This window comes from Oncorhynchus kisutch, linkage group LG24 (genome assembly GCF_002021735.2).
Source record: "Oncorhynchus kisutch isolate 150728-3 linkage group LG24, Okis_V2, whole genome shotgun sequence".
NCBI classification, from domain to species: Eukaryota; Metazoa; Chordata; class Actinopteri; order Salmoniformes; family Salmonidae; genus Oncorhynchus; species Oncorhynchus kisutch.
Genome location: NC_034197.2, coordinates 26,584,128 through 26,605,840, shown reverse-complemented (window position 1 = coordinate 26,605,840; position 21,713 = coordinate 26,584,128). Strand labels below are relative to the sequence as shown.

At 41.8% G+C, this 21,713-nt stretch overlaps 1 protein-coding gene across 3 annotated transcripts; it reads right to left on the bottom strand.

Annotated features, from left to right (window-relative positions):
- Positions 1-5,188: 5,188 nt before the first annotated feature.
- On the bottom strand, positions 5,189-19,792 carry LOC109869839 (sodium- and chloride-dependent GABA transporter 1-like). 3 transcript variants are annotated; one of them, XM_020460110.2, is made up of 15 exons: positions 19,386-19,792; positions 17,939-18,317; positions 17,525-17,656; positions 17,238-17,338; positions 16,656-16,765; positions 16,366-16,498; positions 15,581-15,715; positions 15,373-15,476; positions 13,866-13,990; positions 13,615-13,727; positions 9,361-9,492; positions 8,635-8,737; positions 8,150-8,250; positions 7,679-7,846; positions 5,189-7,454 (listed from the first exon to the last, which is right to left on the bottom strand). In XM_020460110.2, the coding sequence occupies exons 2-15, from the start codon at positions 18,165-18,167 to the stop codon at positions 6,960-6,962; spliced, it is 2,181 nt and encodes a 726-aa protein (XP_020315699.1). In that variant the 5' UTR covers positions 18,168-18,317; positions 19,386-19,792; the 3' UTR covers positions 5,189-6,959. The 3 variants fall into 3 exon arrangements, with proteins under 3 accessions (XP_020315699.1, XP_020315700.1, XP_020315701.1); XM_020460111.2 differs by lacking the exons at positions 17,238-17,338; positions 17,525-17,656; positions 17,939-18,317; positions 19,386-19,792 and adding an exon at positions 17,156-17,174 and having other exon boundaries at positions 5,270-7,454; XM_020460112.2 differs by lacking the exons at positions 17,238-17,338; positions 17,525-17,656; positions 17,939-18,317; positions 19,386-19,792 and adding an exon at positions 16,951-16,969 and having other exon boundaries at positions 5,270-7,454.
- Between the last annotated feature and the right edge of the window lie 1,921 nt (positions 19,793-21,713).

The window sequence follows — 21,713 nt, the reverse complement described above, 5'->3', positions numbered from 1 at the left end:
TTTCATCTGACACTGCCTATTATATAGGTCCTGGATGGCAGAAAGCTTGGCCCCAGTGAAGTCCTGGGCCGTTTGCACTACCCTCTGTAGCGCCTTACGGTTAGATGCCGAGCAGTTGCCATACCAGGCGGTGATGCAACCGGTCAGGATGCTCTTGATGGTACAGCTACCGAACCTTTTGAGGATCTGGTGACCCATGCCAAATCTTTTCAGTCTTCTAGGGGGGAAAAGGTTTTGTTGTGCCCTCTTCACGACTGTCTTGGTATGTTTGGACCATGATAGTTTGTTGGTGATGTGGACACCAAGGAACTTGAAACTCTCGACCCGCTCCATTACAGCCCCGCCGATGTTAATGGGGGCCTGGTTGGCCCGCCTTCTCATGTAGTCCACGATCAGCTTCTTTGTCTTGCTCACATTGAGGGAGAGGTTGTTGTCCTGGCACCACACTGCAAGTTTTCTGACCTCCTCTCTATAGGCCGTCTCATCATTGTCTGTGATCAGGCCTACCACTGTTGTGTCGTCAGCAAACTTAATGATGGTGGAGTCATGTTTGGCCACGCAGTTGTGGGTGAAAAGGGAATACAGGAAGGGGACTAAGTACACCCCCCTGAGGGGCCCCAGTGTTAAGGATCAGCGTGGAAGATGTGTTGTTGCCTTCCCGTACCACCTGGGGGCGGCCCGTCAGGAAGTCCAGGATCCAGTTGCAGAGGGAGGTGTTTAGTCCCAGAGTCCTTAGCTTAGTGAAGAGCTTCGTGGGTTGTATGGTGTTGAACGCTGAGCTGTAGTCAATGAAAAGCATTCTCACATAGGTGTTCCTTTTGTTCAGGTGAGAAAGGGCAGTGTGGAGTGCGATTGAGATTGCATCGTCTGTGGATCTGTTGGGGCGGTACGCAAATTGGAGTGGGTCTAGGGTTTCTGGGGAGGATGCTGCTGATGTGAGTCATGACCAGCCTTTCAAAGCACTTCATGGCTGCCGACATGAGTGCAACGGGGCGGTAATCATTTAGACAGGTTACCTTCGCTTCCTTGAGCACAGGGACTATGGTGGTCTTCTTGAAACATGTAGGTAATACAGACTTGGTCAGGGAGAGGTTGAAAATGTCAGTGAAGACACTGGACAGTTGGTCCGCGCATGCTTTGAGTACACGTCCTGGTAATTCGTCTGGCCCAGCTGCTTTGTGAATGCTGACCTGTTTAAAGGTTTTGTTCACATTGGCTACCGAGAGGGTTATCACACAGTCATCCACAATAGCTGGTGCTCTCGTGCATGCTTCAGTGTTGCTTACTTCGAAGCCAGCATAAAAGGCATTTAGCTCGTCTGGTATGCTCGCATCACTGGGCAGCTCGCGTCTGGGTTTCCCTTTGTAATCCGTAATAGTTTTCAGGCCCTGCCACATCCGACGAGCGTAATAGCCGGTGTAGTAGGATTCAATCTTAATCCTGTATTGACACTTTGCCTATTTGATTGTTCGTCTGAGGGCATAGAGGGATTTCTTATAAGAAAGCCTTTAGCTCGATGCGAATGTTGCCAAAAAATCCATGGCTTCTGGTTGGGATATGTACGTACTGTCACTGTGGGGACGACGTCGTCGATGCACTTACTGATGAAGCCGATGACTGAGGTGGTGTACTCCTCAATGCCATTAGATGAATCCCGGAAGATATTCCAGTCTGTGGTAGCAAAACAGTCCTGTAGTGTAGCATCCACGTCATCTGACCACTTCCGTATTGATATGTTCAAGAACAGAGGCTGCTTCTGATTAGTGTATGCTGTAAAAGCAAAACCTCATAATTATCAGTCTTTTGATCCTAGCAGCAGAATGATTTTTCCTCTTCTAAGTGGGCTATGAGGATTAATCATAGTGGCCTGTGTGAGTTTCTAAACCCCAGCGTTCTGTCATCCTTTCATAAAAGCATCATGGATCACCAGTTTGCTCATACAGTGTCCTCTCCTGCGGCCACACTCCTAGCACTTTTTTACATTTTAAAATAGTCTCACCACCGACTGTGCCAAGAAATGCTAAACACCAACCAAAACAAATGTCCCCCTTCTCACCTTTCCTTTTCTAACATCCTTGTCTCAAGAGGACACATACACCATTTTTTTTGTCTGGAGGAATGTCCGATGGGGTCCTACGGTCCTCAGTGTGGTATTTTTTATGTGGAGGTATAAGTCATATCTGTCACATGTGTACAGTGCCTTCGGGACGTATTCAGACCCCTTGACTTTTTCCACAATGGTTGTTTTCCCTCATCAATCTACACACAATACCCCATAATGACAAAGCAAAACAGGTTTTTAGAAATGTTTGCTAATTTGTAGAAATGTTTGCTAATTTGTAGAAATGTTTGCTAATTTCTTAATACATAAAAAACTGAAATATCACATTTACATAAGAATTCAGATCCTTTACTCAGTACTTTGTTGAAGCACCTTTGGCAGCGCTTACAGCCTCGAATCTTCTTCGGTATGACGCAACAAGCTTGGCTCACCTGTATTTGGGGAGTTTCTCCCATTCTTCACTGCAGATCCTCTCAAGTTCTGTCAGGTTGGATGGGGAGCGTTGTTGCACAGCTATTTTCAGGTCTCTCCAGAGATGTTCAATCCAGTTCAAGTCTGGGCTCTGGCTGGGCCACTCAAGGACATTCAGAGACTTGTCCCGAAGCCACTCCTGAGTTGTCTTGGCTGTGTGCTTCAGGTTGTTGTCCTGTTGGAAGGTGAACCTTCGCCCCAGTCTGAGGCCTCGATCCTGACTAGTCTCCCAGGCCCTGCCACTGAAAAACATTCCCACAGCATGATGCTGCCACCACCATACTTCACTGTAGGGATAGTGTCAGGATTCCTCCAGACGTGACTCTTGGAATTCCGACCTATGAGTTCAATCTTGGTTTCATCAGACCAGAGAATCTTGTTTCTCATGGTCTGAGTCTTTAAGTGCCTTTTGGCAAACTCCAAGTGGGCTGTCATGTGCCTTTTACTGATGAGTGGCTTCCGTCTGGCCACTCTACCATAAAGGCCTGATTGGTGGAGAGTCTGAATACTTACGTAAATAAGGTATTTCTGTTTTTATTTGTAATACATGTGCTACAATTTCCAAAAACCTGTTTTTACTTTATCATTATGGGGTATTCTGTGTCGATTGCTGAGAGAGAAAAAAAATCAATTTCATAATAAGGCTGTAACGTAATAAAATGTGGAAAAAGTCAAGGGGTCTAAATACTTTCTGAAGCCACTGTTTGTATCAATGGAGGTTGCTGAGGGGAGAGCGACTCATACAAATGGCTGGAATGGAGTATAATGGCTGGAATGGAGTGAATGGAATGACTTCAAACACATGAAAACCAAAGAAAAACATGTGTTTGATACCATTCCGTTGACTCCATCCCAGCCATTATTATGAGACGTCCTCCCCTCAGCACCCTCCACTGGTATGTATGGTAAAATATATGCTGTATTAACAGTCAATGTATGTACATTTATGGGTCTCTATATGGAGAAAGACTTGTATTTCCAATGAAAATTGTGTTATATGTATCACAATTTGATGCTGCAATGCCTAATTTTGATTTCAGAACAGAAGAATAACTGTGTTCTGCTAGATTGCTTCCAACTAATCAAGAGCTTCCTTCTTGTGTCCTCCCCAGCTGAGAACGACGATCCATTGTCTTTGTGGACATAAGACATCAGATTCAGTGGCCTCAGCGGTGACTGGTTTTCATGGGTAATGATGCTAAATTACACTACTGGGAATAGGGAGGCTTCTAAGCCATCCATCATCGGCAAGTTTATATGTACTGCCATTATGGGCATTATTCAACCCCCAATTTGATATGAAGTTACACACACACACATACCCGCACGTACACACACAAGCATGCACGCCCACACACACACACAATTTGCCACAAGCTACTAGAGGGTATGTCTCATTGTTTGCGAGTCATTGTTGTGGTGTCAGCTGGTGCAGTCTCGTTTATCACACTGGAAGCTAATGGATGCAGCAACTGCAGGAGGTTGGGGAGAATGAAGGAAGACACACACACAGCTGTAAAAGGTCGGAGAGATGAGGCGGGTCGGCACGCCAGGTCCCGGGGCCAGAGCAGTTTTCTGGTGATGTTTTTCTAGCCTGCTGAGGCTTCGCTATCAGACTGGGTTTCTGAAACACTACTGTACATCACAAGGGAAGGTTTCAGACATTTTGTTCTCATTGTCTTTTCATGGTTGTTCTAAACTCTCCAAAAGCCAAATGTTTTGTTTAGAAATGATTTATTGTAGTGAAAACATTGGCCTGGGCTACTGTTACCTTTGGCAGGATTTCTTTCCCCGGTATACTGAACAATGGATTTATATTGCATTTCTAGTCTCCCACCTGGTTCTATAGTACACCTCCAAGGTAATAGTAATTAACAATTGCCTTCATATGCTTTTCCGTTCTTGCTATATATTTGCTACAAATCCTTACATATTTTTTTCTAGATAGCATTTTCTTAAGTGTGTAAATCTATTAATTACAAATATCATGACAAATATCTCTCTTTTTAGAGAGTCAAAACACTTCCCAATTACTACTCAGAGGTTTGATGCAGACTGAGCATACAAAACATTAGGAACACCTTGCTAATATTGAGTTCAACCACCTTTTGCTCTCAGAACAGCCTCAATTCGTCGGGGCTTGGACAATGTGTTGAAAGTGTTCCACACGGATGCTGGCACATGTTGACTCCAATGCTTCCCATAGTTGTATTAAGTTGGCTAGATGTCCTTTGGGTGGTGGACCTTTCTTGATACACATGGGAGCGTGAAAAACCCAGCAGCGTTGCAGTTCTTGACACACTCAAACCGGTGCGCCTGACACCTACTACCATAACCTGTTCAAAGGCACTAAAATATTTAGTTTTTCCCATTCACCCTCTGAATGGCACACATACACAATCCATGTCTCAATTCTCTCAAGGCTTAAAAATCTTTCTCTATCCTGTCTCCTCCCCTTCATCTACACTGATTGAAGTGTATTTAACAAGTGACATCAATCAGTCTGTGTCATGGAAAGAGCAGGTGTTCCTGATGTTTTCTGTTTAGTATTTGAGAGGTCTATTATGGTGACCTAATTTCACAACATCAAAAGCTACTGTACAGCAAACACTGCATTTTGCTTGAGCACAGTAATAAACAAATGCAGGACAGTTATTCATATTTTCTATAATTCTTTATTTTTTCAGCTTTTTCCTTTTTTTATAACATGACAATCGTGCTTTATCATATGACACCATTTAGATACATATCATGTTTATATTTTGTTGTACATTAGGCAGTGAGACTGTTAAAAATATACAAAACAATATCATTTTTTACTAGACATAGTTTCTATTTGTAATATAATCGTCAATGTCTTCATTGTCATCATCATTTAGTATATTTCTGTAAGATATGTGCTTTAGTTTCTGTGAAAATATTATTGCAGAAAACAGCAACTCCTTTCGAATTTTTTCAACATTTAGACAATAACTTCCAATGTATTACAAACATTCACAGTTACATGTTTTACACAGTACAGTTTTACAACAAGGTTCCAGAGAAAACTGTGGTAGAGTAACTTTATACAAAAGTGACAGGACATGAACTGTAGCCATTTCACATTTTCACTTAGTTGTTTTGCTTTTCAAAGTAAACTTGTTTTGTTGGACCAAATGCTTTTCACTATAGCTGCCATAGAAGCAAACTAGCATTGTCTTAACATGCCATGGCAAAAGTTAAAGCTTTGTGCTTTTCACTAGTAAAGCAAAGACAACGAAAAGACAATTAGAAACAGACCAGTCTTCTACTGGCCTGACCTATACATCTACATATGTATTGCTGAATACATACTGATCAAACTATAATTGATCATTACACATAAGAGTGAACAGAAAAGGACTATCTTTAAACATAGAGTTGGTCCAATATTGTTTTCTAGCATACAAAGTGATTTTCTGGAGATCAGCCGAGTCATGCAAACAGACTATGGCTTGGCATAAATTGGTTGATAACTGGCTTAAAGCCTTCTCTGTTCTCGTTTTGGATCTGTCAGGAGACATTTTGGAATTTTATCTGATGTTACTGAGGAAAGCATGCAAAAAAGTAAACAGGATTGACTGTCAGCATTAAGGGATAGTCAATGTTTGTAAATCACTGTTCTATACCCTGTGCTTTTGCATTTTATGTACGTTTTTGATACCCTGTGCTTCGCAAACTGAACACTGCATGGCATAGATAGTTCTTGCTTTCGTCTGCCTACAATTTTGGTCCTCGGTCACAACACTGATAGTAGAAAACATCCTAAAAATAATTCAAAAAATGTTTCAATCACATTAAAGTAAAAAAAAATATATACAAAAAATGGTGATAAAATAACAGTCTCTCTCACACAGAAAATATTTTGCAACATTAATACTGGATAAATCCAGGGTTCATATACTTTAAACTTCTTATTGGCATTGTGCTTCTTCATCAGAGTTCCCTCATTGCCATGTGGCCTGTAATCAGCCCCACAGAGTGCAAGTAAGGCTTAGTAAACAACCACAATAATTTGACCCCGACCATTTTATTCACCAGAACTTCATCTCTACCATAGTCACACTGTATTTACTTGGTTCATGAAGATATTCAACAAATTGCTATTCTACATTTTCAGTCGTTTTTTTTCTCTCACAGTATTACACAGTATGCTTACATATTTTTTTTACCCAGATTACAGTAGATTTTGTGAACACTAACAGTCTTTGATTTTTGTATTTGTAATGCATACCAATAAAAAAAACATCAGCGTGTTGGCTTTACAAATGCAGAAAAATTAAACATGATTTTTAAATCCGGTTTGATCAGATATTGCCCATGGAGGTAGGTGAATCAATTAAAATCTTGGAAGTCCTTGGTAATGTTCAACGTTGACTGCACTTTCTCCATGAGGGTTCTGCCTTGTCTAGACATTGGCCTCTGCGTTGGTTAGGTTGGTAAGGTTGGTTGAGTTGGTTGAGCTTGCTATATTGAGTGGTGGGATGGCTGGCTCAGTTGCTGTTGCGCTAACTGGATTGGGTGGTGGGCTGGTAGGGCTGGTTGGGTTGGCTGGAGTGATAGGGACGGTAGGGACGGTTGGGACGGTCAGACTGGTTGGGTTCACAGGGCTAGCCAGAGTAACTGGAATGGCTGGAGGTGTTGGGCTGGCCGGGGCTGCAGCAACTGGGCTTGTAGCAGTTGGGTTGGCAGGACTAGCTGGGTTGCCAGAACTAGCCGGGTTGCCAGAACTAGCTGGGTTGCCAGGGCTTGCTGGGTTGGCAGGGCTAACTGGGTTGGTCAGGTTAGCTGGGTTGGCCGGGTTAGAAGGACTAGCTATGTTGGTCTCCGCAACCACTGCCTCAGGCCCATTCTCCTGTGGCCGTCGAACCACTGCAGGCGGCTGAAACATTATCTGCAGGCGCTGAGAAAAATTCACAACAAAACAGTTCATTAGGTAACACAATGAGTGCAACTCTAACATGTCCAGAGAGGAGAACCTGACTGAAATGATATTTTTACTAGTTCTTAAACATGTTTGTTTTTTTATCATTAAGGTTACATATCAATCATCACCAAATTGAATTGATTCTCTTGCACTTAGAGAAACGGGAGAACTATATCCATAATCATTATCGTGTCACTTACCTCTTTCCAGGTGCCCTTGAGTCCGAGATACATGTAGACCATGTAACCAGGAATGAGGACCATGGAGGACAGAGCCATGAGCCAGCCCACTCCCTGGCCCCAGGCGGGGAACACGTAGTTGTTCAAGGTGAGAGGAACCATTTGGACTGCACTGAACAGGAACACCCCCTGTGGGAGACATGGTACGATCCTTATTAATCCCGACACCACAGCTTCTTAGGCACTTTCTGTCTCTGTCTCAGAATTGATTGAGGCAGGTCAGTGACTGATTGATTTATTTTATTTGACAGTAAAAAATAATAGATATATACACACAGTACAAAGCTTCTTTTTTAAAAACGTGACCAGGATTGCACAATACAGTTGGCCGTTATTTCCATTGTGGTCCCTAATTATCATTATTGATGTTATTGGTTATTTTCATTTTTCATGTCAAATGTTGTATTGGATGTGTATGGTTGTACTACTTACAGCCACGATGAGAGGAGTGAAACAGACCCAGCACAGCTTCCACCATATACAGGGCTTGTAGCCAATCATCTCCTGGATGTTGTCATAGAACTTGTTCACACCTGTGAGACAAATGAATGCATGATCAAAGTATTCAAATTCAATTCCTTCCAATTTACCGCTAGTCTGCCGTGAATTGTGATGAGGAAGGAGAGTTGGTGTAGTGTAGGACACGTTAGCAGAGTTGAAGTCCCAGGGGTTGAAGTTGGACTGATGTCTTTGGACAGGTGTGAGGTTATTCTATCATTCAACTGTACCTAGACCATCTAGTTCATTCATTGTTCATCCCCTCACTTTAGGAACAGAGAGAAAACGCTTTAATTTCTTTTTCACAAATCTTACCTGAGGATATATCACTGTAACAGGTCATTTTGTCATGTTGAAATAGGGTGTTTCTGATGTATACTATTCACTGCAATCTGATGTTGCCTAGAGACTATACCTACCATAGAACCAGGATATGGAGATGCACTCAAAGAAGACCAGGAAGAGCAGGCACATCCCACTGGCAGAGTAGTAGTCGAAGAGCTTGAACACGTACAGGCCTCCCTAGTGACACAACACAGATGGATGAGTCACAGTGCCAAAATAACCCATATGCAGTGGTCTGTGGTCTCTACATTATATCAATGTCCTTATCTCAGATAGAAAAATGAGTGTTGGGATCCGATTTCAACAGCATGTGTAATCAAACAAACAGAATGGTCTAAACAAATCTTTTTTTTCTATAAATTAAATTAAACAGCAATAGTGTTATCCAGTGTAATTCACATTTTCTATCAACTACTGTATCATTGAGCTTGGAGGTTTAACTGGTCAATGGCATTAGTGGAATTGACACAGTGACGTGAGAAAGAGAGTGAGAGAGAGAGCGAGAGAGAGAGAGAGAGAGAGAGAAGAGAGAGAGAGAGAGAGAGAGAGAGAGAGAGAGAGAGAGAGAGAGAGAGAGAGAGAGAGAGAGAGAGAGAGAGAGAGAGAGAGAGAGAGAGAGAGAGAGAGAGAGAGAGAGAGAGAGAGAGAGAGAGAGAGAGAGAGAGAGAGAGAGAGAGAGAGAGAGAGAGAGAAAAGAGAGAGAGAGAGAGAGAGAGAGAGAGAGAGAGAGAGAGAGAGAGAGAGAGAGAGAGAGAGAGAGAGAGATAGCGTGTTATGTGGTGTGCTGTGGTGTGCTGTACCTGTGTGATGTTGGACAGGCCAATCAGGTAGGAGACCAGGCAGACAGCAGCGATGAAGAGCTCTCTCCTGCCCCTCAGTGCCCTGGGAAACTCATCCACCAGAGCTGTTATAAAGCCCTCCACTGTGCAGAACTACAAACACACACACAAAATGGGGGACACAGCTAAAAAGGGGAGATATTTACAGTACTTTCCTTCGTATCTATGCAAGGCATCACTTCATGTTTCATCTGTAATTGATCATCTTGTTCCTATTTGGAATTTTTTTCACAATAAATACATTTTTATCAACTGCATAATTTGTTAAATTGTTATTTATTTATTTTTTAACTAAAAAAGAACCAAAAAAGTGCACTGGTAATTGGAAATTACAGGGACATGGATCCCTAGAAGGATAGGATCACTGTTGTACATTCATTTTATTGATTGGGCAAATATACATTTGTTTATTTATAACATGGCGGTCCATGTATGGTATGATAACCATGTAACCAAGAAGACGGATATTCATGGATTATATTGAATTAATTCAGATCATGGAAAGCATACATTGTAATAACCAACATATTATCCAGAACTAACTATATAAATGGTAGAAAAATATATATATATACATTTGATTTTGTAAATATATACATGGACCACCATGTTATATATATACAGTGTTATATATATACAGTGCATCCCCCCACTTGGCATTCTCTCAACCAGCTTCATGAGGTAGTCATTGAGAGAATGTCAAGAGTGTGCAAAGCTGTCATCAAGGCAAAGGGTGGCTATTTGAAGAATCTGAAATATAAAATATATTTTGATTTGTGTAACACTTTTTTTGTTACTACATGATTCCACATGTGTTATTTCATAGTCTTCACTATTATTCTACAATGTAGAAAATAGAAGAAATAAAGAAGGTTCAAGTCAGGCTCTGGCTGTACCACTCAAGGACATTCAGAGACTTGTCCTGAAGACACTCCTGCATTGTCTTGTCTGTGTGCTTAGGGTCGTTGTCCTGTTAGAAGGTGAACCTTCGCCCCAGTCTGAGGTACTGAGTGCCCTGGAGTAGGTTTTCCTCAAGGATCTCTCTGTACTTTCCTCTGTTCATCTTTCCCTCGAACCTGACTAGTCTCCCAAGTCCCTGCCACTGAGAAACATCCCCACAGCATTATGCTGCCACCACCATGTTTCACTGTAGGGATGGTATTGGCCAGGTGATGAGCGGATTCTGGTTTCCTCCAGATGTGACGCTTGGCATTCAGGCCAAAGAGTTCAATCTTGGTTTCATCAGACCGGGGAGAATCTTGTTTCTCATGTCTGAGAGTCGTTTAGTTGCCTTTTGGCAAACTCCAAGTGGGCTGTCATGTGCCTTTTTCTGAGGAGGCTTCCGTCTCGCCACTCTACCATAAAGGCCTGATTGGTGGAGTGCTGAAGAGATAGTTGTCCTTCTGGAAGGTTCTCCCATCTCCAAAGAGAAACTCTGTAGCTCTGTCAGAGTGACCATCAGGTTCTTGGTCACCTCCCTGATCAAGGCCCTTCTCCCCCGATTGCTCAGTTTGGCCAGCTCTAGGAAGAGTCCTGGTGGTTCCAAACTTCTTCCATTTAAGAATGATGGAGGCCACTGTGTTCTTGGGGACCTTCAGCGCTGCAGAAATGTTTTGGTACCCTTCCCCAGATCTGTGCCTCGATTCAATTCTGTCATCGGAGCTCTACGGACAATTCCTTAAACCTCATGGCTTGGTTTTTGCTCTGACATGCTTTGGGATCTTATATAGACACGTGTGTGCCTTCCCAAATCATGTCCAATCAATTGAATTTACCACAGGTGGACTCTAATCAAGTTGTAGAATGGAAATAGAATGCACCTGAGCTCAATTTCGAGTCTCATAGCAAAGGGTCTGAATATTTATGTAAATTAAGTATTTCAGATTTTTATTTTGTATTAATTTGCAAAAAATAATTAAAAACCTGTTTTCACTTTGCCCTTGTGGGGCAAAATGTAACAAAGTGTGAATAAAGTCAAGAGGTCTGAGTACACTATCTTTTAATTTCACTTGGCAAGTCAGCTAAGAACAAATTCTTATTTACATTGAGGTCTACCTGCCTTTTTCAGGGGCAGAATGACAGATTTTTACCTTGATTTTTTACAGATTTGTACCTTGTCAGATCAGGGATTCAATCTAGCAACCTTTCGGTTACTGGCCCAACGCGCTAACCACTAGGCTACCTGCCGCCCCATGACCAAAAGTATGTGTACACCTGCTGAACATCTCACTCCAAAATCATGGGCATTAATATGGAGTTGGTTCCCCCTTTGCTGCTATAACAGCCTCCAATCTTCTGGGAAGGCATTCCGCTAAATGTTGGAACATTGCTGCATGGATTTGCTTCCATTCAGCCACAAGAGCAATTTAAGGTCGTGCACTGATGTTGGGTGATTAGGCATGGTTCACAGTCGGCATTCCAATTCATCCCAAAGGTGTTCGATGGGGCTCTGTGCTGGGCAGTCAAGTTCTTCCACACCGATCTCGAAAAAACTTTTCTGTATTGACATCACTTTGTGCACGAGGGCATTCCCATGCTGAAACAGGAAAGAGCCTTCCCCAAACCTTTGCCACAAAGTTGGAAGCACACAATCGTCTATAATGTCATTGTATGCTGTAGAGTTAAAATGTTCCTTCACTGGAACTGAGGGGCCTAGCCTGAACCATGAAAAACAGTCCCAGACCATTATTCCTCCTCCATCAAACTTTACAGTTGGCACTATGCATTCGGGCAGGTAGTGTTCTGGCATCTGCCAATCCCAGATTCGTCCATCAGACTGCAAGATGGTGAAGCATGATTCATCAATCCAGAAAACAAGTTTCCACTGCTCCAGAGTTCATGGCGGTGAGCTTTACACCACTCCAGCGACGCTTGGCATTGCGCATGGTGATCTTAGGCTTGTGTGCAGCTGCTCGGCCATGGACACCCATTTCATGAAGCTCCTGGCAAACAGTTATTCAATCAATCAAATGTATTTATAAAGCCCTTTTTACATCAGCTGATGTCACAAAGTGCTATACAGAAACCCAGCCTAAAATCCCAAACAGCAAGCAATGCAGATGTAGAAGCACGGTGGCTAGGAAAAACTCCCTAGAAAGGCAGGAACCTAGGAAGAAACCTAAAGAGGAACCAGGCTCTGAGGGGTGGCCAGTCCTCTTCTGGCTGTGCCGGGTAGAGATTATAACAGTACATGGCCAAGTTGTTCAAACTTACTTATTGTGCTGAGGTTGCTTCCAGAGGCAGTTTGGAACTTGGTAGTGAGTGTTGCAACTGAGGAAAGACTACTTTTATTCACTACAAGCTTCAGCACTCTGTGGTTCTGTTCTGTGAGCATGTGTGGCCTACCACTGCACGGCTGAGCCGTTGTTGCTCCTAGACATTTCCACTTCACAATAACAGCACTTACAGTTGACCGGGGCAGCTCTAGCAGGGCAGACGTTTGACAAACTGACTTGTCAATGACGATACCACGTTGAAGATCACTGAGCTCTTCAGTAGGCCATTTTACTGCCAATATTTGTCTATGGAGATTGCATTGGCTGTGTGCTCGATTTTATACACATGCCAGCAACGGGTGTGGCTGAAATAGCCTAATCCACTAATTGGAAGGGGTGTCCACATACTTTTGTATATATAGCGTATTTCCATTCGTTTTTAAGCACTAGCAACCCCATTTTGGCAGCGACCTCGAAAATATAACTCTAACATGTCATATAGCCATTTATCTTGCTGAACCATTACATTTCCATTACAAAATAGTCAGAGCGCAAGTGTGCAATGTTATGATTTATCTGTTTTGTGTAAACGGGAGTAGCAGCATTTAGCATAATTGCTAGCAGACTCAGTGGCCTTAGAGTTAGGCTATCCAAATATCATACACAAGCTGAAAGCATGAGAACAGAGCACCCGGGGGCAGAGAGAGAGGTGATATAGTTGCATTAAAAGGAGTTGACAGTAAAAGTCAAGGCTCAGCTACAGTGTATCTGTCCACTAGGGGAAAAAATCTATTAGCCAGTGTGCTTCTCCTGTGGAGAGACCAGAGAAAACCAGTGTCATATATACCTGTGCTAACACATTTAGGTCAGAACCTAAGTAGCCTGGTCCCAGATCTGTAGGTGCTTTAGCCAGCTCCCCTGACAAGGCATGACAACAACAGTGAGAGGATTGGGCTAAAGCCCCCACAGATCTGGGAGCAGTCGATGAAAACAGCCTTACCTGACTGTCAATCCCCAGCATCAGCAGCATGGAGAAGAACAGGATAGCCCAGAGAGGAGAAATAGGCAGCTGGGTCACAGCCTCGGGGTATGCCAGAAAAGCCAGGCCTGGACCTGCATACCAAACACACAGCAGTGCATTAGCTCGCTGTTCTCCGGGCTACATTTCTCTGTGTGGATTGAGGCAGTGAGCAGGAGACAGAATAGACAACATTACTCCCCTATTGTGCTCTGAGGGAGCATTGAGTTTACCTGAAGCTGCGACTTCTTGTATTGGTCTGTTAGTCACATTCGCCATGAAGCCCACAATAGAGAAGATGACCAGGCCCGCAAACATGCTGGTGAAGGAGTTGATGCAGCACACTATGATAGAGTCTCTGGGGAAAGGAAACATGAAAACGTCCTGTTTTCAGAGCTTAAGGTGATCTGTGATCTCTTTTGTAACATCATCATGGATTCCTAAAAAGGCCCTTCTCAGGAGAGAGAGAGTTGATTCCTTATTATTGCTGAGTGGAAAACATATCCCCGCTTAGTAACATATTTATATTGGCCACATAAGGTGTGCACTGAGATTGTAAAAATATATGCAATTTACTTTTTGTAAAGCATTCCAATGGGGAACAATGTTATTTTTTCCAAAGAAGTTTAATGTCACAGTAATACCTAAATATTAAATAATGCAATGTACATTTCTAATGAATGTCAAGCCCCTTTTTGCAAAGAAGAGTTTTCCAAAATCAATCCTTATTTACAAACCTAATTGCATCATATAAAGTGTGGCCTGTAGCTAAATAATATTGGGTCGCTAATAAACAACAAGTAAATTGAAATAAACGCAAGCTGAGTCTGCATCATTATATAACTGATGAGCAATTTGTGTGACCTAGAACCATGGATGTGCTGTTTGGGGAAGAGGTTGTGAAATTGTTGGCTAATTTGATTTGATGTATCCTACCACATCCAAAGCCATATGAAGGGCCCCATATGAGACTGAATTATACTATTCCGAACAAAAATATGAACACAACATGTAAAGTGTTGTTCCAATGTTTCAAGAGTTGAAATAAAAGATCCGGAAATGTTCCATATGCACAAAAAGCTTATTTCTCTCAAATGTTGTGCACAAATTTGTTTACATCCCTGTTAGTGAGCATTTATCTTTTGTCAAGATAATACATCCACCTGACAGGTGTGGCATATCAAGAAGTTGATTAAACAGCATGATCATTACCCAGGTGCACCTTGTGCTGGGGACAATAAAAGGCCATGTTTAACCACACCAGCCCAGGACCTCCACAGCCGACTTCTTCACCTGTGGGATCGTCTGAGACCAACCACCCAGACAACCGATGAAACTGAAAAGTATTTCTGTCTATAATAAAGCCCTTTTGTGGGAAAACTCATGATTGGCTGGGCCTGGCTCCCCAGTGGGTGAGCCTTTGCCCTCACAGGCCCACCTGTGAAATCCATAGATTAGGGCCTAATGAATTGATTTAAATTGACTGATTTCGTTATATGAACTGCAACTCAGTAAAATAATTACATATGACATATATTACATATAATTACATATATTTTTGTTCAGTATACTTTATCGATTGTAATAACATTGATTTAGGCTTCTCATTGTACATGGCTGATAGTAAGGTCCACTTTACAGTCACATTTACTGTTAAGGTATACTGGTCGAATTGTTGCCTTTTCAGGTCTTGTCTGATACATTATATTTCCATTTAATAGAAGCCTACCTCCATCTTACCTGTAAACATTATTATTAAAAGGGTTATAGCTGCCAAGAGCTATCAGTGAGCCCAGTCCCAAACCGTAGGAGAAAAATATCTGAGTGGCAGCATCCAGCCATACCTGACAAGGGGAGAGAACCATTTAGCTGTATGACAAAGGGGCTGAAAATGAATGACTCCCATACAGGTATTTGTCTTACAAAGAATGATAAATTCATTCAGTACCTCAGATTCTTTTAGTTTTTCAAAGTTAGGGGTGATATAGAAGAGAATTCCATCCATGGCTCCAGGTAGAGTCACTCCACGGCAGAACAGAATGAAAAGCATGAAATAGGGGTACGTGGCCGAGAAGTACACAACCTAGAAAGTCAAATAAATGAGTCACCATCAGCAGGAAATTAATGCATGTTAACACTGTCAAGTGCAGATGAGCTATACGCCATTGAATTAACACATTTGCAATTCAGTCTCTTCTTAAACAAAGGCCTTTTCTTTAGAGAGGAATACCAATGGATTTATTGTCCTCCAATCTCTCGCACAGAGAACAGAAAAAAAGAGAAGAAAATAAATAACAGAAATCCAGTCAAGAAATGTTGTGGTTTTGTGACCACAACAAATGTTATTTTCTATGATCACATGACACATTCGATTTCCAAATCGTAGCAACACCAGGGAGTAACATTGTTCCAACTGAGGGAGAGAGAAATGACAAACAAACTGATGTTAGAGGGCTTGTTCACTCCTCCTCCTCATCATCAAATTTCTCCCCAATTTTCTGTATCAGGAGAATTGGAATTAGAGAAGGGCCCATGAGCCTGAATATGATTACTGAACATGAGGGTTTGATGTCTCTCCTCTCATTCTAAAAGTCTATCTGGGCAATAGTCAGTGCAATATAAATGATTGATTAAGGTGATATGACAACGATTAATATTGCATCACTGTCACACATTGGATGAGAGAGAGCTTTTGCATACACCTAAATCAGCCATGAGAAACCAATCTCTTACCTTGCCAGTCCAGCTCACCCCTTTCCAGATACAGAAGTACACTAGGACCCAAGCGATGGCCAGTGTTATTGCCAGTGGAGCTCGGATCTGCCCTGGTTTTTCCAAGCCATCGGTCATTTGATGCATGTTGCGCCTATAAGATCAGAGAGAGTAACAATAAGACTATTATACAGACTGGGAGAATGCTTTGCAGCAAAGGAAATGTCCTTTTATACTTCTCAAGCAGTCATGCAGGGTACTGTAATGCTGTGCTGAAGCAACATTTTTTTTAAAAGCAGCTAGTGTCTTACTCCCAAAACTCCATCACCGCGCTGGTAAGATTGGTGTTATCAACTATACTGTAGTTTGAGTAACACTTTTCTGTGTTCCATGGATTGCCACATGAGCTCCATGGAAGTTCCTGAAAAACAGAAGGATAATGTAAAAAAACGGAAGGATAATGTTTGCTTTCCTCCTTGACACAATGAGAAATCTCACATGGCATCAACAAGCATGTTACAATCCTCAGAGAGCATAGAGCAAAGCTGCAACACATGTTTGTCTCATCCCCATGTGGTTTGTAGGTGGTAAAGGTGTGGTACTTACAGTGGTAAAGGAGTTGTAGGAGGTAAAGGTGTGGTACTTACAGTGGTAAAGGAGTTGTAGGAGGTAAAGGTGTGGTACTTACAGTGGTAAAGGAGTTGTAGGAGGTAAAGGTGTGGTACTTACAATGGTAAAGGAGTTGTAGGAGGTAAAGGTGTGGTACTTACAGTGGTAAAGGAGTTGTAGGAGGTAAAGGTGTGGTACTTACAGTGGTAAAGGAGTTGTAGGTGGTAAAGGTGTGGTACTTACAGTGGTAAAGGAGTTGTAGGAGATAAAGGTGTGGTACTTACAGTGGTAAAGGAGTTGTAGAGATAGTAAATGGCCCAGGCAATGATGACAATGTAATAAATGTTAAGCCAGAAGGCCAGGACAGCTGCTGCAAGGCCAACACCTATGAGATGGAAATTGATGACATTTTTTGTGCATGCTCCTAATGCTCCAACATATTCATAGAGACTTACAGAATAACATAAAGATCGGTGCACAAGGGACCACCTGACTACTAGGAATTTGATTTGATACAAAAAAAAATGCTTTTAGACATACAGTAAGAGCATTGCATGAGTAGAATGTATACCTTTGAATACGGGAGCCAGTTTCCAGACTCCAAGCCCACCAATTGAGGTGTATTGACCAAGAGCCGTCTCCAGCAGGAACAGGGGCATCCCAGCAAATATGAGTGTCAAAAAATAGGGGATCAAGAAGGCTCCTGCATAGACACAAGTAAATCAAACCAAATAGAAATGTTCCAAATAAAACGAGACATAAGCAATTGAATGTTACTTACAGCCCACTGTGGAAGCTAATTGGAATCTTATTCAATTAGGAAATGAAAAATGCGTGTCTGTGCTCTTACACAAGGGACATTGTGGTAATCACTTTTCATAATAATTAGGGTTCTCAATATTGACTAAGCACTTAGGCCTACTTAAGAGTGAAATGAGCTTAGGTTATATGTAGGTGATATGACTTTAAAAAAAATCGTGTTTACCTCCACCGTTTTTTCCACAGAGATATGGAAATCTCCATACGTTGCCCAGTCCAATTGCATAACCTACACACGACAGAAGGAAATCGAATCTCCCTCCCCATGTTTCTCTTTCGGGAAGATCCTTTTTGGTATTTTCCCCTTTCACGTCCAGTGACTTGGGTTTGTCATTAGTTGCCACTTCGTTAAGTTCTGTTACTTGTCCATCTGCTTTGGTGCCGTTGGTAGCCATGTCTTTCGATGTGTCAGTGGTCCTGGCCTTTGAAAGGGGAGCTTCAGCACCAGTCCACGCAGACAGCAGCTTCGCGGTTTTTGGTCAAATCCTCTGAACCAAATGTTTGAAAGCAGGTGAAGGCTATAGGGACAGTCTGTTGCCGTTAACCTGGAATCGGTGAATACAGTGATTGGTCGGTTTTTGTGTGCGCACTCAAATTGGGAAATTGATTAAACAACATGATGACGTTTACAATAGATTTGCTACAGAATGGGACTGTTCAATACACACCTTGGCGTTTGTAAATTACTGAAAATAAAATGCATTTTGAAAGTTATGTTTTTTCGATCGACTCCACTCTAGACACCAATAAACGTCCGACCAAATATATGCAATGCAGAGTCTAAAACACAAGAATGCTATAAAAAAACAACAATGGCACATTAATGATGGCACAGGACTTTTCCACCCATATAACAACGCATACGATAGGTTTGTACGTAGATTGTTTATTGGCTATGAAGCCTACTTCTCCCATCCACAATATTCTTACAATCAAACCAACACAATTTGCAAATGAATACAGTCCAATGTCGAGAATGCACATCACCGAATGCATCATTACTTGCAAAGAAAACAACTTTCAGACATTGTTATTATCCAAGCCACCGAGCTCACGCGCAAAACGCAACATCGCAACATAACATTCGACAATTACATATGCACATCCAATCTGAGAGAGCAACAATTACGCAGTGCAACTGACACATGCAGATACGCTTACTAATTACCTATGCACTACCTATGCACTGATTTAAGTAGACAGAAAAACCAACAGCAATATCTCAACCAAACTGGATCACAATTGCATTGGGGGGACAAAGGAATGCCCAAAGCGTAAAGCTTTTACGCACCAGGCTGCACAAATGACATTCGAGGAATAGAGAACCAAACGCACTCCTATATGACAAAAACATGTACAGTTATATGAACCATTCAATCAACCAGGAGAGCCGTCTATTCTGCATTTAATTGGCTATAAAACAAGGTGTATTTTCTTCATTACCTAAAGTCATTATGGTTACAACAGTTCCATACTGTCACGTTAAACTACGATTTAAATCATCATCTTGCTTGTTGCTTTATCCCTGACTATAAACGATTCATGTAATTGTCACACCGGGAAACGCATTGGTAGGGAATTCACACACACATCAAATAATCGAATTTACTCACAATGAAGCTGCGCTCTCTGCCACCGAGGATGTGCTGCCTGCCACAAATCTCGAAACGAGGTATCCGTAGATTCCCTCTGAAGTTGTAAACTTCCAGTTTTACTTGGAACATAAAGATATTGTTTTTCCATTAAAATACTTGGAACAAGCGCCACAAGTGTCCTAGAGGAGAGCGCACACGTATCCAGCTGCCGGGAGCTGTCCAGCGCGCGCGTGCTGACGAGGTGGCTAAATCAACACGAGAAGCAGCCGCATCGCCTTGTGCGACTGTCTAACGTCAACAACCAGAAACGTTGGGGGGGGAGTACAATTCTCAATTCCCATCTACATAGCGTCAATGTCATCTGAAAGTCGCCCCCCCCCCATGTACACATCCAACACTGACATCGTGATGGAGCATGTTTTCTCAATATCTCATGACATTTTGTTTTCTCTGTTTTACTAATGGGCAAATTCTGACAAATTCTAAAGCAGTGGTCAGATTTAGTTGACTTGAGATTCACCATTAGGCTAACAAACAAGGTTATCCAACGATATCGCACCTTTTAAGTGGAAGTGGTCAATAACCTATTGACCACCTTATTTGACACTAAATTTACAATGTCACGATCTTCAAATTGAGGAAAATTCGAAAACACCTTATTCCCAGCCCCCAACCCCCGAATATGTCACCCCAACACAGCCCAACCCTACTCAAATGAACTGTAATCTCGGAGTGTAAAATGCAAACAGGTCAAGGGCAGTGTTTGCACGATAAGCATATTTGGAAGCTGAGGCCAGTCGGCGGATGTCTGCTTTCTGACAAGTGTGAAAAGCGAGCCCGTCAATAAAGGGAGGGATGTAATCGATTTAGCCTACCGTCTCCAGAAATGAACGGATGATGTAAGAGGAATAAACTTACTCAATGAAGAATAATTTAACTCACAAATTCAAATAAATGTGTGGCTGTACAATTGAAACTGCAAGACAATTTACAGATGTGGTTGTCCTAAACGTGAATACAGCAAGCCAAACGGAGTTTGGGCTGAAGTATCTTGTTTTGAAATATTTTTTGTAACCATAGAAATAAATAAGGCAAAAGGAAAACAACATTAGCCTCTATGGACTTCTTCACAAAAACAAGTTTTGACTTCAGTGGTAAGTCCTATATTACAATATTATTGTACCCTGATGCAGGTCAAGAATCAACTGCATTGAAAGTATTCTGAAAGAGGAAGAATACTTTATCATCATACATAGATCAAGTTTTTTTAATATACATATATATAAATATTTGTTCCCCGTATCAGGTCAGTGAAAACAGTTTTGGGGGTAAAATAGACACTGCATAATTGATGAGATTGTGGTTGACAGCTATTTCTTATTATTGCCTGAATTCTGTTGAAGCATACCAGGTCATTTTTGCCGGCATTCCCTGCAACATATTTTTCACAAAACAAAGAAGCAAGAGTTCTCACTTTGTTGTTATTTTGTCATAATACTACCTTGAATAGTTTTAAATGTCAGTATTTTATCTTGTCATAATACTACCTTGAATAGTTTTAAATGTCAGTATTTTATCCATATAAAAAAATGGTGAGACAAATTTGTGAGACAGTTTCTATTGAAAGACATTTAACTCATTTTACTAAGTTGTGTAAAATGTGGTGAATGTAGTCCATTGCTAGAAGTGAGTCCCCAGTAAGATCAGGGGCATTATGATGGTAGAGTAGAGTACAGTGGAGTATGAATGTTCCCATCCTATTCAGACAGTGAAAACAGAGTGGCTGAGAGGGCAGCAGATGGTAAACCAATGAGGGGTGAACTAACCCACTAAATGATAACACATGAAATGTAGCATTTAAAATCCCATCTGGGTTGCCTGCCCTCCTGACATGGAGTGTGAAACATGACACGTATTTATACTACTGCTGGTACAACACAAAGACATGTCAACGACTGGTGACACTGATGACATGCCTGCTCTCTCTATTGACCTCTGAACACTTTGGTTTTTTATTCCTCTCAACTCTGGGTTCCAATCTCAGAGCCCCGAGGGTTCCACTTTGACTAGGCAGTATGGCTGTGTGGTTCCAGTCCATGAATCCCCCTGCATGTTCCATTATGCATGTTCCATTAGCTGGAGATTATATGCAGTGCCCTTACATGTATTGGCATTATGTGATCATCTTCGGTGATTGATCATTACCAACATCATGAGGTCTTCTGTTCCCCTCTTATTCACAAAGACATACTGAACAAGTCTATGATCAGTGTGTGCTAGGTCAATTATTTCAATAACGGAATATGTGAAAATGACAAAATTGTATATGCCAAAATTGTATATTTT

What these genes read in the sequence shown, in the direction of transcription:
- LOC109869839 (XM_020460110.2), bottom strand. Translation starts at nt 18,167, where the DNA reads ATGGCTACCAACGGCACCAAAGCAGATGGACAAGTAACAGAACTTAAC. An exon ending in TTTAATAATAATGTTTACAG is followed by an intron (nt 13,991 to 15,372) that starts GTAAGATGGAGG and finishes TCCTTTCCCCAG; the next exon opens with AGACTCTATCATAGTGTGCT. An exon ending in TCAAGGGCACCTGGAAAGAG is followed by an intron (nt 7,455 to 7,678) that starts GTAAGTGACACG and finishes AATTTTTCTCAG; the next exon opens with CGCCTGCAGATAATGTTTCA.